This window comes from Semicossyphus pulcher, unplaced genomic scaffold (genome assembly GCF_022749685.1).
Source record: "Semicossyphus pulcher isolate SPU_LCO1_2020_fin unplaced genomic scaffold, fSemPul1.0.p SCAF_16, whole genome shotgun sequence".
Classification (NCBI taxonomy): domain Eukaryota; kingdom Metazoa; phylum Chordata; class Actinopteri; order Labriformes; family Labridae; genus Semicossyphus; species Semicossyphus pulcher.
The window spans coordinates 10920119-10938067 of NW_027211670.1; the positions used below are offsets into that span (position 1 = coordinate 10920119).

The 17949-nt window shown below is 44.5% G+C and overlaps 2 protein-coding genes across 4 annotated transcripts; both read right to left on the reverse strand.

Moving 5' to 3' along the window:
- Positions 1–479: 479 nt before the first annotated feature.
- On the reverse strand, positions 480–6141 carry tut1 (terminal uridylyl transferase 1, U6 snRNA-specific). Its single transcript, XM_069664866.1, has 10 exons — positions 5967–6141; positions 4841–5031; positions 4556–4753; positions 4247–4361; positions 4018–4145; positions 3632–3858; positions 3427–3536; positions 2686–2808; positions 2045–2137; positions 480–1927 (listed from the first exon to the last, which is right to left on the reverse strand). Exons 1-10 carry the CDS (start codon positions 6040–6042, stop codon positions 801–803), a joined length of 2388 nt encoding a protein of 795 aa, XP_069520967.1. The 5' UTR covers positions 6043–6141; the 3' UTR covers positions 480–800.
- Positions 6142–6824: 683 nt separating this feature from the next.
- Positions 6825–17368, reverse strand: mki67 (marker of proliferation Ki-67). Of its 3 annotated transcripts, none has more exons than XM_069665122.1 (17): positions 17242–17368; positions 16641–16743; positions 15627–15708; positions 15343–15458; positions 14883–14952; positions 14699–14774; positions 13929–14588; positions 13570–13802; positions 13001–13475; positions 12752–12867; positions 12321–12498; positions 12085–12216; positions 11094–11923; positions 10263–10321; positions 10080–10162; positions 8717–9730; positions 6825–8608 (listed from the first exon to the last, which is right to left on the reverse strand). In XM_069665122.1, exons 2-17 carry the CDS (start codon positions 16727–16729, stop codon positions 7038–7040), a joined length of 5784 nt encoding a protein of 1927 aa, XP_069521223.1. In that variant the 5' UTR covers positions 16730–16743; positions 17242–17368; the 3' UTR covers positions 6825–7037. The 3 variants fall into 3 exon arrangements, with proteins under 3 accessions (XP_069521223.1, XP_069521222.1, XP_069521221.1); XM_069665121.1 differs by having other exon boundaries at positions 10080–10163; positions 10276–10321; positions 11094–11962; XM_069665120.1 differs by having other exon boundaries at positions 11094–11962.
- Positions 17369–17949: the final 581 nt, after the last annotated feature.

The following is a 17949-nucleotide window of genomic DNA, read 5'->3' on the forward strand; positions in this document are numbered from 1 at the left end:
AGACCACAATACACTCACGTATATCCGAACGTTAAAGCAAACTCGCATCAGACGGACGCGTAGTGAGCCGTCTCAAACGTGTTTATCACCACAGATGTGTTCATCCTCCACAGTCTAACTGTTGTCTGTTTTTCCCTTTAAAACAGAGATGAATGATGTTAATCAGCACAGGGGAGCTCTGTGCATCCCTCAGCTCCTGCTCGTCCCGCTGTAATAAAGCAGTCTGCCTGCCAGAGTAATTACTCTCATCTGTCTCAGTCGCATGAGGGAAGACCCGCCTGGGTACAAGCTCCACTCAAAGGCCCCGTTCTGTGGGCCCGCACGTTGAACCAAAACCAGACCCCATGACTAACTCTGTTTTTTATGAAATGTGATTAAAGATGATGCTGGAGGCAAAATTAATGTATGCATGGTGTTGATAATCACGACTACTGGATGAGGCGGTGTTTTACAAAGATTTTTTATTGATCTGAGGACAGCATCAGATGCTGTTCACAACCGGCTGCCACTGAGTTTACAGATTTTAACTGAAATGTACTAAAATATCAAACATAACAGGAGGCTTAATCAGGAACAACACAAGTGAAACAAACGCAAACACAGATAAACATGAAAACCTTACAAACCGTTCTCAAAATACTGATATTTAAAAATATAATGATTAGTTCCTGGTTAACATAAAGCCACATTTTACTTTTATATCTGTTTTAACTTGTAGCATTAATGGCAGCTTCCATTCAAAACAAAGAAACCAAAACATTCTTACATTTTAAGGAGACATATGTGAAATATGTCACACGTTAAGCACTTCCTGCTTGTTTCTCCAGCACTGTCTCTACCATCTTCGGTAAGAAGGCTTCCAGGAAATGAAAGAAGTCCTGAAAAACTCCCGTCTTGTCACAGGTCGGCTCGAACTTGAGCACCGCCTTCGTGCTTTCTGTCTCGCCCACCACCTGGGGCTGAACCTTGAACTCCACGGGCTCCTTGAGCTCTGGCTCTTTCTCAATGATGTGAGCTGTGACCTGGGACTCGATCTCTATGCAGCTGCCCTCTGGCCTCGAGTCCGTGTCTTTGATCAGCTCCCGTCTCACTTTCCTCCGGCCGGCCCACACTACGTGCTCCAACGCACAGATCCAGTGAGGGGATTCAGGCTTGCCTCTCTTTGACAGTCTTGCTTTTTTGCCTCGAGGCGACACGGACTCATCACTGCCGGAGGACAGCGCCCTCTTGCCGCCGACCGCAGCTGTACCCAGAGCTTCATTTTGGGACTCAATGCTGTCGCAGCTGTTCGTCGATGTGTTCAGCGAAGCTGCTGAAGTTTCCATTTCCTCCGCAGCATTGACAGCTGAATCCTCGCCAAAGACGGCGTTGGAGGAGGGAGCGAGGTGACACCTGAGGACACTTTGGAAGACTTCCTCCACCGCAGAACAAACCTTCTGAAACCACAGCAGCCGGAAACCGTCTCCCGCCGTGTGCAGCTGATTACGCAGCACTTCAGGGAGCGATGCTAATTTGAAGGGGATGCTGATGGTCAGCTGCTCTGTTTTGGCGTGAGGGACATCCCCATGGGGGGCAAACAAGCGCACCAGCCCCCAGGACTTGCCCTTGGTGGATTTGCGCTGGTACTGCAGGCAGTGGCAGTACTTGTCGGCCTCCTGGCACTCCCTCTGGAAGCTGCGCTGGGAGCGTTCGTTCAGGTTTCCAGCCACGTTGTGTGTGAGCTCAAAGGGATCCAAGAGATTAAGGGGGCCCAGTTTTGGACTGTGGTGATGGGTGTGGGTGGGTTTTTCTTCTTGCATGGCCTCCTCCTCTTTATTCTTGCTCAGGTAATCAGTGATTGGGAGTGCACGCCCCTCCCTCACAGATATGACACTACTAGCAAAATCAAACTTAGCATAGAAGGAGAAGAAGCCGGCGAGCAGGGAGCCTGGATGGGAAACACACAGTACATGATGAGGGGCATTCAGGGTCCGTATTGTCACATGGTGTGGTATCAGAGGTTAGATGACGTCAGAGTTAGAATAAGAACAATTTCTAAACTTACAGAGGTCCTGCGTGTTCTTGCTGGGGGGCACAGCGATAGGCTGACTGGGGAAGGTGCAGTTCCAGCCCTCGATCACACACTCTTCCTCCTCACCTGCAGGGATGATCACATGATCATTTATAAACATGCGTAACAAAAAGGCACGGGCATTGCAAAGCAGCTTACTTCTGGGACACACTGCGTACCCCCACCTGTGCGTGATAGCAGCCTCGCCGAACGGTTGTGATGTTCAGGAGCTGTTAAGGAGCTGCTGCCGCCAGCCAGTTTGCCTCTGATAATGGCCATCAGTAATCAAATGTTTTTATCTTGATTCAATTTAAATTACACTTACAGTTTATTTAGCTTAGACAGAATACTGAAACAGATACAGGAGGTATCCTGCTCCTGAACACTCCCCCCCTCACCAACAAAACAGATTACTTCCAGAGCTCTTCCGACACAAACAATCTCCTGCTGTGTGGGAAATGCATGAAAGGCAATTCCGGAAATTGTCCTGAAATTGTCAGCATCTTACATGTGAAAGGGGCTTCAGACTAATTTTCTCCCTGTGAATGTTTAAACGTCGCCAGAACAAGCGAGAGAGGTTCGGATAACGCGGAGGAAATGTTCTCGCGTGTGTGTAGGAGCACGGCAGCACTTACAGGCCATGTCTTTGAGCTTCTCCACGGAGGGGAGGACAGCGGGCTCGCAGTTTTGCAGGAAGAAGATGATCAGCAGTGTCAGAGCGTAGTTGTTGAGCAGGGGACCGGCACCACCGAGGTTACCTGAACATCACAGTACAGGCATGTTAGAGAGGGTTGTTAATAGTTGGCAGGATGTATGGTAGAGTATCTTAGCCCCGAACTGGAGCTTCATTTCAAAGTTAGCTTCATGTTTTTTCCATCATAATAATAAAATGGTACAGCCCTCATTTGGAAGCAGAATGGTTCATCATCTTGTGTTAGCATTGTCAATTACATAATCCAGAAAGTGACCCTGAATCCACCATCAACGATATCACATCTCTGTTGAATTGGATTTGATTACAACAGCCGCTACAGATCACATCGCTCCGTTAATCACTCTGCACTAGTGGCTTGATGAAAGCTGTGCTGGCAGCACGGAGGCTTCTGCTCAAAGGGAATAAAGGATATGTGCCCCAGGAGGGTAATTAGTGAAGAACGCTCTTATTATGATTTGACTTCAAGTCAGGAACACACTTCACATTCTGGACTATTACAGCCGAAAGCGAGCTGTGTTTGTGCGGGCTTATTTTATTTTTCTGAGCATAACTTCTGAGGCAATGAAAGGTGGAGGTGTAGGTGGAGTTATACTGACATCTGCTGACCAACACATGAAATTACTAAATGCAGCCACAGCACACTGTTCATAAATCATCTTACCAGCCAGCTGCTTCTGCTTGGCCCAGTAGCGGATGGTGTACACCAGAGGCCTCAGCCTGTCCTCCCTCCCTGAACACAGCTGGAGGAAGCGAGTGTTCCTGACTGCGAGTCTAGCGAGGGATACAAGAGAGGAGAAAAGGGAATAAAGAACATTTCTTTCAAGACTTCTGATGATGCAAATATAAATGAGAATCCATCGCCTCACCTGTTGTTGATGGTGATGTCAGCCTGCAGGTTGAGCTTGCGGTGATGGAACTTGACGACAGGGAGACGAGCGCTGCTGACCACGTGGACTTTGTACACGCTGGGGACGCAGCGTCTCAGGATCGCTGCCACGAGGTCCAGGACCTCTGCAGGAGAGGCTGTCGACAGGTCAATATCAGAGAGGATGGAGTCCTCAGAGCGGCCATCGTCGGACATGCCCTCCCCTGCCTGATGAAAGGAGGAAGACAGAACAATTAAAGATTGGCTCATAAAACAGCTGCTCCTTTTAAGTTAGATGCGAATTATGGGGATTCAACACCCTTTTTTTATGACAACAATGAGGTCTAAAAATGCACTTTAAAGGCAACAACTTTAAAAATGTCATACCTGTTCTGTTGTGGTCTTGGCACGAGCCTGGAACACCTTTGTGTTTTCCAGGTCCAGGAACAGGTCCAAGTCACAGTTGTGGATACCGAAAGTGTTGACAGATGAACCAAACGGCAGAATCTGGCTGTCTGAAACACATACAGAGTATGAAAAGTGGGACAGAAAATCTACGACAATCTGTTGCACAATGATCATCATGTTTGACAAGATGTGTTTTTACAAAATGTACCTGGGAAAAACTCTACGAAAACCTCTTGCAGGAGTTGAACCAACAAGCTTCGGGCCTTCTTTTCATTTTCTCCCAGCTGGAATTGCTGCACAACGTGCTGCATCTGTGCATCCACCTGGAGGAGGACAAAAACAACAAGATCGTAATAAGATACCATACTGTGGTTTGAAACTAAAGCTGAGACTTAAGGCTCGTCAAGCAGATCCTGCAGGCTGCAGCACTCCTTACAGCCACGTGTATTTTCCTTCATCACTGACAGACACTTCCTTTTGCGTAAACAAGGTTAATATTTCCCGACAGGATACTTACAGACACCACCTGACACAGCTGAGGTTTGAGGCGGTCAAAAACTTGTTGGGGGGCTTTTGTCTTCTTGTCAATCAACTTGAATTCCTTCTTTTCTCTGGGCTTCACACGCAGCTTCAAGCCTTTCATCTGATGTTCAACACAGGACAGAGCTGCCTGAACGCTGTCAGTCTCACTGAACTGCACGATGGCGAACACGCCCTGTGAGTGAGGAGTGACACAGCACAGTCAGACACTTTCCTGTCAACTGTCAAGAGTTCTTAATAGGAACACAAACTGCTGACTGACCTTGTCTTTATCCATGATAACATCTGAGAGAGGCCCAAACTGCTCAAAGTACTCAGATATGTCCGTCTGAGAGATTTCAGGTTTGATGCCGCTGACAAACAAACTGAGCTCCTCCTGGGTCTTCCGGGTAGTTCGCACAGAGCTCAGCGTCTTGTGTTTCTTCCCTTTGACATGCTGTTCAAGGCTTGGCACTGCAGGAAATTATAATATGAGCAACACTGCATTAGAAAAACTCTTAGGAAGGAATACAACATTTTAAAATTGCATGTTGTAGAACCCAATCGATAGCTCTACCATAGAACCAGCAACACATACATTTTTTGAATATCATAAAAAGAAAATGTGTCTGGTATTATAGGCCTTTTTCAAACAAGACTTTTTAGCAATCACAGTAGGAAAAGCGCAGGTGTTTATAGTAGCATTAATGATGGTCCTGGTGTTGTGCATGCTAACTGCCTGTCATGGCTTTCTCAGACACCTGAATAGAACAGAACCATTGTTAGTTATTATTATAGCAAATTATTATTAACACCTGTGCTTTTCCTCCTGTCAGAAGTCAAAATGTCCGCGGTGAAAAAAAGCCCTTAGTAGAACATTGGCTTACTATTATAACAATGCATGACATTGACTTTATGTCGTTCATTGCAGAAGTGAAAGGGGCGTTATAATGTACCTCCATTCATGGCTTAAATTAGCTGAAACGGGCTTTTTCACAGCAGACATTTTGACTTCTTACAGGAGGTTAATAACAAGTTTAACAATGGTTCTGTTCTATTCAGGTGTCTGAGAAAGCCATGACAGGCAGCCAGCATGCACACAACCAGGACCATGAAATTGAAGCAGCTAAATGGAATACAGCCATCATTAATGCTACTAATGCTGCTTTTGATTGTGTAAAGCACTTTGAATTGCTTTGTTTATGAATGCTCTATTAATACATTTGCCTGCGCATTTCCTAATGTGATATGCTAAAAAGTATTGTTTGAAAAGGGCCTATTATTGCTTGAAGGTACTGTTTACCTACTGCCTTGAAAGAGTTAATGGGGTCAAGCAATACTACTACAACCTACAACTGGAAGTTTGAACGGCTCACATGGGGCTAAGTTAACGTTAGCTTGTTACTTACTGTTTGGTAAGTTGACATTGCACAGAGTGCAGTGAAACCCTCTCGGCGTCGTCTTTATGTCACTGTCTGTCTCCATGATGAGTAGCGATGAAGAAGGAAATCTATCAACCAGTAAAGTCGTCAAAGTCGCCAAATTGGACGGCGACGTCTGCTTCTCACGCGCCCCTCAAATCTCCCTCCAACGACCAGCCTGCGTTTGTTTCGAGTCCGTCTCACAAATGTGTCCGGGCTGTTCTCTCGTTCTGTCACGAAGTTCCGCTGAATCAAATCTTAACAATTTGTAATGAATAACACGGGATATAATTCTGGGATTGTGAACTTATTCTCATATTTCTATTTAATCATAGGCATATTACTTGTTTTCTGATCATTTAGTTTTATTTTTTCAGCCTATACAAATAAATAATTAACTCGAAATACACGGCCACTTTTATTGTTTATTTTGCCACCATTTAAGTTTATCATGTTTCTAGGGTTTTAAATGACTTGGGTGGTAAATACTAAACAAAACCAAAAACCAAAAAAAATAGGTTGTTGTTTGGGAATCCACACTTGAAAAGAAATGTTTAACACCAAAGTCAGAAGACAGCACATTAACTGCCAGTCATTCTATCTCTTAAGATGCCTAAAAGCTCAGTGGAGTTCACTCTTGAACATCATGATCCGTGTACACTTTCCTGCATCAATTACTTGCTTAAATAATGTGCAGCAAATAAATCAATTTCAATATTTTTCGTCTCAATTCAGCTTTAATCCTAGTCGATTTAACTGGACAGGTGGATGTACAGAAAACTCTACAAATGGACATTAAAAACACAGACACATTTTTCCATTGTACAAAAAATTTAATAACCATTTTTTTAACCATAAAAATATTTGCAAAGAAATTAAGTAATGAATAACATACAACTTAAATGTTTAAAACAAGATTCCCTGCTGTATTGAGAAAAAAAAGAACAGTGCTTCAATTTCAGTCTATAACTCTACTTTCTAAAATGCCACACAATAAAAAAATGAGATCTTTAAAATAGAAAAAAAGCTGTTTAAGATTAAGACTATATACAAATGCTTTTATTTCTTGGCTGATCTTCCTCTCCGGGTTTTCGGCTGCGTCGCAGCCTCAGCACTTTTCGCCTTGCTTGTGGACTCAGCTTCGTCAGCGGTGACATCAGCGACCTTTGCCCCTCGCCTTGCTCTCTTGACGGGCTGAGCTTCGACGACTGTTTCTGAGAGATCCTTCTCTTCAGCTTTGTTCTCATCGAGTTTTGACTTCCTACCTCGGACTGCCTTTACTGGTGTTGCTTTTGGATCGTCAATGACTTTCAGGTCTGGTTTCCGCTTAACAGCTCTCTTGGACACTTTTGCGTCTTCCACAACAGCACTGCTTGTATCTTCAGTGGGAGTTACCTGCTCACTGTTCACCTTTGCATCATGTGTTGTGGTTTTTGCTGCTGCCCGTCTCCCCCTCTTGGCGGGCTCTGCTGCAGTTGATGCAGACTCTGACACCTGGACTGGGGTTTCTGTGGTCTCCTCAACGGGAGGAGCTGCACCTCGCCTGGCTCTCTTGGCTGGAACGGCTTGTGAAACCTCATCTTTCACGGACGATTTCTGTCCTCTACCCCGGGTTGGCTTAGTAACCGGAACATCTGGCTCAACATTATCCTTCTCCTCAGCCTCCGGTTCCACGTCAGGTTTCTCCTCTTGTTCTACAACAGCAACCTCTTCAGTTGCTTGTTTCCCTCTCCTGCCTCGTTTGGGTTTGTCCGCGCTGACAGCAGCGACCTCTTGGACCTCAGCTGTTTCAGTCTCAGTGTCTTGTTTTGCTTTACGCCCTCCTCTCCTGGGTTTTGCAGCCAGTGTTGCCTCTTCTTTCAAAGCCACTGGTTTGTCCTCATCCTGTTTGGCATTTCTTCCCCTCTTGGCTCTGACTGGAGGCTGCTGTTTGGTCTCCACGGTAACAGTGTCCTCTGCTTCCTCATTCTGCTCAGCTGTATCAGGTTTGGTCTTTCTCCCTCTTCTGGGTTTTCCAGCGGCAGGAACAGAATTTTGAGCTTCTTCCATTGGCAGCTCCTCACTCTCAGTTCTCTCTGGCTCGGGTTGAGGTTGCTCAACAGGTGCTTGTTTAGTTTTCCTCCCTCTAACAGGCTTCACTACAGCTTCCTCTGCGGGTGGTGCAGAATCCTTTTCCTCTTGATGGTTCAATGGAGCAGTCTGGTCGGTCACAGCTTCAGTGGAAATCTCAGTTACCTGTGTTGTTTCCTCAGCTTTCTCTGAAACTTCAGGTTGATCCTCAGAGGTGCTTTCTTGAGACTTTGCATTCCTGCCTCTTGTTGTTTGTCTCACAGGTGCAGCAGCTTCAGTTTTCTTCCCTCTTCTTCCTCTGACCGGAGCCGGCACCACGGGCTCTTCAGGTTGTTCCGTTACCTCTTGTTTCTCCTCGGCTGGTTTTGCTTCCGCTGCTTTTGCCCTTCTGCCTCTGACGGGCTTCTTCTGAACGACAGCTGCATCTGCTTCAACTTCAGGTAAACTCTCGGTTACAGGTGCTTGGGGAACGGTTTCCGTGGCATCTGATGGTTTATCTTCATCATCTCCAGTGGGCACGACCTCCAGCTGCTCACTGCAGACTTCAGTTGCATCTACTTCTAAAAAAACGAAAGAAAAAAAAGGTTCTTAATTGTTGAATACCCTCATATTTTACACATGGTCAGAAGACGCTATAAGAAAAAGACTAAGAGTAAAAGATGACATACCTTTTTCCACGTCAGCCAGGGGAACATCATCACCGTCAGTAGGAGCATCCTGCTGCTCCGGAGCTGCTTGTTCAGGTTGTTTAGCTTTCCTCCCTCTCTTGGGCTTCAACACCACCTTCTCCACGGGTGCTGCACGGTCATTAGCTTCCTGGTCGACCTCAACTGGAGGAATCTGTTCACCCTCTGGTTCTGGTACCATTTCAGTCTCGGCGGCAGCCTCTTCAGCTTGATCATCAGAAGCCTTTTTGGCATTTCGTCCTCTTTTCGGCTTAACGCCAACTTCGGAAGGCAGAGACTCGCTTTTCTCAACTGTGAGCTCAACATCTTTGTTTTCTGCCGCCTTCGTGTTTCTGCCTCTTGTTGTCTGTCTGACGGCAGGTGCTGCAGCAGCTTCAGTTTTCTTCCCTCTCCTTCCTCTGACTGGAGCAGGGACGACAGGCTCCTCGGGTTGTTCTGTTGCCTCCTGCACAGCTGCTTTTGCTCTGCGGCCTCTAGCAGGTTTCTTCTCGACTTCAGGAGCAGTGGCGGTTGTTTCCACTTCTGTGGCGTTGCAAGTTTCTTCCTCCACTTCAGCTGAACTCTCTGTTAAAGGTTCTTGTGGGCCAGAATCTGTGGCAGTCGTTTCCATATCTGTGCTGCAAGTTGCTTCCTCTACCACAGGTAAACTTTCGGTAACAGGTACTTGAGGGTCAGGGTCTGTGGCGGTCGTTTCCATATCTGTGCTGCAAGTTGCTTCCTCCACTTCAGGTACACACTCTGTTACAGGTACTTCAGGGTCGGGATTTGTGGTGGTTGGTTCCATGTCTGTGATGTCGCCAGTGGCAGTCTCCAGTTCTGGTTGTTCTTCAGACAAAGTCTCGACTTCTGTGTCCACCTGAGGTTGTTCCACAGGTTCGGCCTCTTCTACAGCTGCTTGAGAAACAGTTTCCACGGCGTCTGATGCGTCATCATCATCGTTTCCACTTGGCACCTCATCTACGTGTTCTTCAACGGCAACTTCTTCTACATCTGCTTCTAAAATGAGACAAACATAAAACATTAACCAAGCAGGCTAAGACGGAGTTTTTTTAGTTGTTGAAATAATTCCATCAGGTTTTAGACACGTCTTCATAATCAGCAATAATACCACAGGATAAAACGCTCCTCAAAACTTTGAGAAATTTGTTTTCACTTTTGTTGTGTTGATATTTGGTGGTGTGGATAACCTTGTTTTTTCCCAGACAAAAATTATATTTCTTATATTAATATACACAAATTATAAAGTATCAGAAAACGAAGTCCATGTTTTAAGGTGTTGTTCTTTTTAGAGATTGTAGCTTTGTAAAATAACAAAACATTTAAAAAGGGCGATTACGAAACAAACCTTTTTCCACGTCAACTTGGGGAGCTTCATCGATCACATCTGTTGGCACCTCATCTTGTGGCTCCTCCAGGACAAAGTCTAGTTCTGTTTGAGAGGAGACAAAACCAAGTCAGCTCATCCTTCCTCCAACAATAGAGGTGTGACCTATAATCTATCATCTAACATTAAATTAAACAATACTTATGATCCAACAAACCTTTAGCCACTTCTACACCAGAATCCAGAGGAGTTTGATCTTCAACCTGTTAAAAAACAAAACAAGACAATTTAGACATTGAGCTGGTTTACTTGCTTCTTTTTTAAAAAGGTTAAGGTTTAGTGAAATTACATGTTTGGAGTGTTTGTAAATGCAGACTACGGAGAGATTATTTCCAACTTTGGTCTGCACGAAGCTCTTTATCAAAGAAATGTTAAACTGCAATTACAGCTTGTTCAACTGTGTGAGTATCTCACACTGATGTCTAGACTCTAAACCAAAAATATCTTCGTCTTCTTGTAAAGTGAAAGCTGCAAATATTTACAATCCAAATAGACTTTTGTAGTTTGTCGTATGGCTGAATCCCCGCTGTTTATTGCTCATTAAACTCTTCCTCCTACAGTTTCTTTATCAAACCTCATTAAAGAGGGGGTATTATGCTGTTTCACATTTTACGACATAATGTTACAATGTTGGATGTCCAGACTAAACGTGGGTGAAGTTTCAAATCTGTAGGTGAAAGTATGTTGGAGTGATCCCCAGGCTTCTCAGCTCAGTCTGCTGTGAACGCCAGGTTTCACACTTTTTTTCCTACACGCCGCACTTTGTGACATCACAAAGTGCAGCGTGTAGAGCAGGCTTCAGAGAGCTGGCCAATCAGGAGAAAGCAGGGGTTTTTTTAAACTGTAAATTATGCTAAGCTACTCCACAGTTATCACAGAGTGAAATATGAAGCTTGAAATTAGCACTTTATAAAAAAAAAAAAAGTCCTTCCAATAAAAGAAGGCTAATGTAAATGCAAGTGCGTCCATCATTACCTCATTAGTCTCCTGTTGTCCTGTGGCATCAGTCAGCTGCTCCTCCATGGGCTCCTCAACATCTTCCCCTGCTTCCCTGCCCCTCAGCTGTGGTGTTTTCATTAGTTCTGTGATAGCGAAGTTCTCCTCCACAGGTGCACACTTCTCTTTGGGTGTCTTCATTATTCTCTTGATACCAGTGAGACAGAGAACCGGGGAGCTCTTTGCATTTGGTGTTTTCATGTCTGTCGTTTCAGATTCAGAGAGGTCTTCGGATTCTTGCACGTCTGCTGGCGTCTCCACGATTTCCTCAACACCCTCCGAACCTGCATCACCGGCCTCTGGAGCTTTGGGAGTTTCCAGAAGTTTAACTTTAAGGTCTTCAAGATGTTCAGCTTCCTGTTGTGGGGTCTCCATGATCCTCTTAACTCCTGTGAGGCACTCTCGTTCTTCAGGTTTCTGCTTTGGAGTTTTCATGATCTTCCCTCTCAGGTCCTCGATGGGCTCGGCTTTCTGTCTCGGGGTCTTCATGATCCTCTTCACTCCGGTGAGACACTCCTGTTGTTCCAGCTTCTGTTTGGGAGTCTTCAGGAGTCTCCCTCTCAGGTCCTCGATGGGTTCAGCCTTCTGCTTCGGCGTCTTCATGACCCTCTTCACGCCAGTGAGACAATCAGGTAGTTCTGGCTTCTGTTTGGGAGTTGAGACAGAGGTGGTCTTCACATCTGTGCCCTGCTGTTCACCAGAATCATCAGAGCGAGTCTCCAAGGCGGGGGCATCACTGACGAAGCTTGATTCTTCCTCTCCATCCAGCAGGCGCTGAACTGCCTCACTGTTGTACCTTCTGTCTTTGACTGTAGATGAAACAGTGAGTGGAGACACGATCATCTCACCTGTAAAACAAGCCACATTCTATTAGTTTATGCTTTTATAATTACCAAACGGGTTTAATTTGACAACCCGCTTAGTCTTATCAGAGAACCTAAAGAAACAAAAATACAGTCACACAGTTTACCTGGCTCCTCTGGTGTGCTCAGCACTGACGGTTCTACCACAGGTGTGGCCGGACCTGTTGGTGTTTTCATCGCACTGCTCTCAGATTTCGTCTTCCTTTCATTTTTAGGAGTTTTAAACATATCAGAAACTCCTGAAAACACAACACATAACATGAGCAGGTACAATGTTAAAGTCCAAAATAAGTTCCCTAAGAACGAGTGTTATCATTTGTAGGAATGGAGGTGTCGTCATTACCAGTCAAGTCTTCGTCCATTTTCATGTTCTTCTTCAGGACTGCGATGTTGGTGACCAGGCGCGGGGCGGCACCGGTTGGTTGGACCAACTTCTGTTTCTGAGCTCGGCTCACAACGATGGTGACAGGTGAGCAAGCATGCCCAGTGCTCACGTGGCTCAGGAGAGCTTTCGCAGGGGTCTGAGAGATTAAGAAATACAGTCATCATGTGATGCTTAAAATGGTAGTCATGGCAACATCAAATCAGGATAACAGCATTTTAAAAAAGGTCGTGTTAATGTGCGGTAGAGTTAACTCAAAATCTTTCCCCCAGTTTAGATATCAAAGGTAAAGACTGGTAACAGGCAGCACAATAAAGAACAAAGGCCTTTGTTTGATCCAACAACTAAGAGGTACGGCAATGTCAATATGTAAAGACAATATGTTACTTCACCTGTGGTTTGGACACGACCTTCTTCTTCGTCTTTCTGATGACTGTTTTTTTAGTTGGAGCAACAACTTGAACCTTCGGCTGCCCAAATTTCACCATGTCTGCAAAGGAGGGTTTGGCTGAAAGAGAGAGAAACAAGATGATGTATTTAGTTACAGGGTTCAAATGTTTACCTCATTATAGAGATTCTGAATTCACACACAACACTGGAGTATTTGATTGAAGTATTTATATTTCTACAGTCCTACATACCTTTCATCGATGCCCGTGAAATGCCACTTCTTCTGATCACTTTCACAGCACTCTTCGTCAGTTTTGGAGTCTTCCTTGAGATGCTCTTCCTGATCAGCTGCAGTTTGGGAGTTGCAGCGACTGAAGACGCCGCCTCAGCAACACCTGCTTCTGCACCTGGAGATGGTGTGCTGATGCGTGAAATGGAGAAGCGCCCCTGTACTGTGGGGGTCTGTTTGGTGCTCTTGGGAGTTTCCAATTTGTTACCAGATGGAGACTTGGATTTGAGGGGCGCCTTCGCAGGAGTTGCTGCCTTGGGAGAAGGAGACTTGGATTTGGGTGATTTCTTTGCAGGAGTTGCTGCCTTGGGAGAAGGGGATCTGGATTTTGGAGACTTCTTTGCAGATGTAGGAGTCTTAGGAGAAGCACTCTTGGCACTTGACTTCTTGGGTGATGGAGTCCTCCTTTTTGCGGGACTTTGCTCTTGGTCAAACTCCTACAAAAACAAGATCCATTTAAAATAAGATGACATGATGGATAATGTAAGGTCACACGAGTTATAATAAAGTATAAAGTTCTAATCGTCTTACCTTTAGCAGGCCAATTACTGATGCTCGTCTGAGGAGAGACTGTTTGGGTCTCAGCAGACTCAGGCTCCTCCGCGGGGCGGCTCCTTTGCGTAGCGGAGAGTCTGGCGGCAGTCGTTTGTCGAATAACTCAGGACTCAGGTGACCTCCAAAGGAAACCCGCTTCCTCTTCATTTGTGACTTGGGCAAGTCGGCTGCAAGTTCTCCACTTTTGCGCTTTTTAGACGTCTCTTTCACTAAAGAAGTGAAAATAAATGCATATCAGTTATAAGCAAAAAGCTCAAACTTGCTTGAATAAATACTAAAACACAGCTCTCTCTTAAATTAAAAGAGAAACTAAATGCCTTTATAATATTTAATACCTTTCTCAGCTTTCCCAGAGCTTCTTGGTGACGCTTTTCCAACACCTTCTGTTTCGGGAGTAGTCACCACGTCATCTTGTTTGACTGGTGTCGTGCCCTTGCTTCTTCTCTTAGGTGACTTGGATTTTTCAGTGCAGATTTGTTCAATGACATCACCCGCTGTAAACCTCTGGGGGGGTGTACGGATTCTCTTCTGGGGTGAAGCTGCTTCAGGCGTGGCAGCATTTTCAGCATCGGGTTTGGCCATCTTGGCAGCAGGAAGCTGGAAGGACCTTCTCTGCTTCTTAACAGACTTTGGGGTCCCGTTGCTTTTATTCTCATCCTCGCCCTTCGTGTCATCAGCTGCCGCAGACACTTCAGCTTCATCCTTTTTAGGAGTGCTCTTGTCTTCTGTGGAAGTTACAGGTTCCCCGTTGTTTTTCCTGACTGAGGTAGGTTTTGGAGTGCAAAACCTTGAGGTGGGTGTTTGAAGCAAACTGGCACAAGATTTCCGAGGAGTCTTGACATCCAGAGATTTTTTGATCATTTGATACAGGTCGTTGAAGGGGGAGGCGGTCTTGCTTTGCAGCAGGCTATCATCCGCCTTGGCCTCAAACGCCACAGTTCTGTCCAGGGATCGATTGATGTTCTCGTGGTTGGTTCCATCTTTCAGATGAGGGTCTGAAAATGAGCAAAACCACCCAAAACTTAACAAAGACTTTTAAACCTAAGTGTGTAAAGCAGACTGTTTATTATGTAGCAATGTCTTCATTCAGAATAACTTGTATCACCTGTGGACACTTCAGCGATCCTCTTTTCTGCAGTGTCAGTGGTCACTGAGTCCCCGACTTGCTGATCTTGAAGAACCTACACAAACAACATTTTCATTAATACATTTATAAAACAACCAAACTCAGCAGGAGTGGAGGCATATTCAGGATGTTGGGAAGGCTGTAATGTTCTAGTATAAATTACTTTGAGGGTCTCGGTTTTGCCGCCAACTGAGGACCTCTTCTTTGGTGTGGGTGCTGGAGGGTACTCAAACCTGTAAGGACAATGAAGAACAGAATGAATGTGAGCCCTTGACGGCATCTATCATGAAAACAAGAAAAAGAACTGTGAATGCCTCATTTCTGCTGCATCTGGTCTCTTTAAATAAAGCAGATATGCTCAAACCTTTCAGTTAAACTAGATGGTGAAATTCAGACATGTGGGCAGTATGTTCTACCAAGTGGAAACACACTGTAAATGTAGCAACAACTTCATTTTGATTTAAATTTACAATTAGGTTGAACCTTAAATCACTATTTGTCAGTAGGATGAATGCAAAGGCAAATAAATGCAAGTCACATAACAAGGAGATGTTAGTGCACACAAGGTCAACTGACGACCTTGGAAGGCAATGACAAAGGTGTAACGTTTCCATTAAACTCACCTGAAAGAACGGTCAATAATAGTTATCACATCTCCATGCTTCAAACGATCAGATTGTTGCAAAGCCTCTCCGTTGACACGAGTTGGATTCACTGAGCTGAGATTTGTCAAAATGATCTGGGAAAGACAAACATCAAAAACACCTCAAACAACGACCAAGTAGCTCCAGGCAGAAAACCAGCGTCATAAAGGCCCCTGCTTGTTGTGACCATTCAATAACAGTTCATCATTAACCCATTTATCAATTTAAACAGTGTGACAAGTTCATGTGGTAATGTAAAGTACCTCTTTATTTTCATTAAAGTCAATTCTGCAGTGCTCCTTGGAGACTTGTGGGAGCTGAATACGAATGTCGCAGTCAGGCTTCCTGTAAGATCGCAGGGAAACAAAGGTGTCAACAAAAGAGGCAGGTTAGGACACAAGGTGAACCTGTGGTTATGTGGTGCTCGGTAATAACTAAAAGTAAAGTGAACTTGCGAACTAAAAGGTCTAAATCAGACATGTCCAAAGTCCAACCCGGGGGCCAATGATGGCTCGAGGTAATATTTTATGCAGCCGGAAGCTTCAGCAAACGCAGCACAGTTACTGATTTTTTTTTTGATCGTCACAGAAGAGCTGCTTGACCTCCAAGAAGTCTTAGAGGTCACACAAGACGAAGTGATTTATGCATTTCTGTTTGTTCAGCTGTTGATGATATGAAACTACAATGGATTTAAGTTAGTTGGATTATTACAGATGGCGTGCCTGCCTTGGCTGGTGAACAAAGGTATTCTAGACAGCTTGTTCTCTATGTTATATGACTCTCCAGATGTAAAAGAAAGGCAGAATTATTTTGCTGAGATGTGTTCAGGCCTGAGAGGCTTACATTTGTGTACACTGCCATTTGAAGAAATGACAACTGTTATAAAACAGAGCATTTGTATGTAACTTTTATGGTTCACAAGAATTTGAGGAGGTACCGTTGGCCCTTGGACAGTTCCACATGATCAAATCTGGCCCTCTTTAAAATGTTTGGACACCCCTGGTCTAAATGATAGTCATGAGCCAGATGTGTTTAATGTAATTACAGCAGCAGACATGCCTTTAGGACTCTGACGTCAGCAGGGCATGGTCCGCCTCCAAAATAAAACGGTATATATGGCAGCTGTGAAAACCTCAACATGAGGCTTCACATTGTAAACGTTGGCCCCGAACTAGCATGTGCATGTGTTTTCTGTCTGATAATATAAGAGCTAGTGGAATTAATTGCAATTGAAATCGTGACATGAGATTACACAAAATACATTTTATTGATCTCACCTTCCAAAGAGGCATGTGGCAGTAAGAGGAAACTCAGTCCCATCTCCTCCACTCCTCTTAATCACGACTATTTTCCCATGTAATGTCATTTTCGAAACGTTACCTAAAACGTGAACAAAAGCATGTGTCAGTACTGCTCAGAGACATCAACATTAACCGTCAAGGTAAAGACGGGGAAATAAACCTGTAGACAATATAAAAAGCACATAAGAAAAGTATCCTTCAGAAATAGGTAACAAACTGATGGTAAGAGGTGTTCTAAAATATGTTATTTCGACGCTTAACGATACTGTTAGTGTCCAGCTTGATGTTAGCTAGTGGTATATTAGGCTAAAATAACCCGTAAAGGTCATGATAGGTAACTTAAAGCACACTGCTGACAATTCTACAACACTCCACGTGCGCTGTCGTCTCGATAGTAACCCTAGAAAGAAGCGAGACATGTTTAAAGTGACGTTAACAGCTAAACTACACTGAGAAAAGACACGCTTTCAGGTGAACCCCATTAGCCAAATTAGCAGAAACTATTAGTTTTGCGTATGTGGCGAGAAGGTCGACAAACAGAAAAAAACATTTGCAAGCGTTGTAAAGTTAGCCATACCTTGAAGTCCGTTCAGAGATACGTCAACTTCTGGCAGTCCATAAACATCAACCTGGATACGGCGAAGAGTATTTTTTACTAAAATATCACATCAGACTAAAAGCACAATTAACATCTTACCGCACGCTACAATGTACATCGACGAATGGCTAACGGAAGCTAGGTTAAACAGCCGTCACTTGTCGCCTCTGGCTTCTCCCAGATGAGCCGTAGTATCACTCCGCCACGGGACATACACTGTACCCTAGACAAAAACCGTCCAATTGACTGATGTTTTCGGCTACCCTACATGTTTCTCTGTGAGTATGTTAGTAACTTTGTAGTGTTTAATTCGGTTGGTGGTATCACATTAAACTTGCATTTACATTAAAGGGACTACTTTGTTTACGAATTTGGCGGAGGAATCTCCCTTCAGTAAAGGGAAGTTGATTTGAAAATGTTTGAAATTCCGCGCGAAGGATTTTGATTGGTTGACACGTCACAATCTCACCAAGAGGGCGGGGCATCGTACTCGGGGGTGTTTCCAGAGCCTAAACAGCCAATCAGTGGGCTTCTTCCTGAAAATCACGTTTGAGACTTTAAATGTTGTCCAGACATTTATATAAAAATGTAATAAGATTATTTATATAAAAATACAAATGTCAACCGGCTCCAGTTGTATGGATCTATAGAAACAGCCACAGCTACATCCAGATGGTCAGCTGGCTA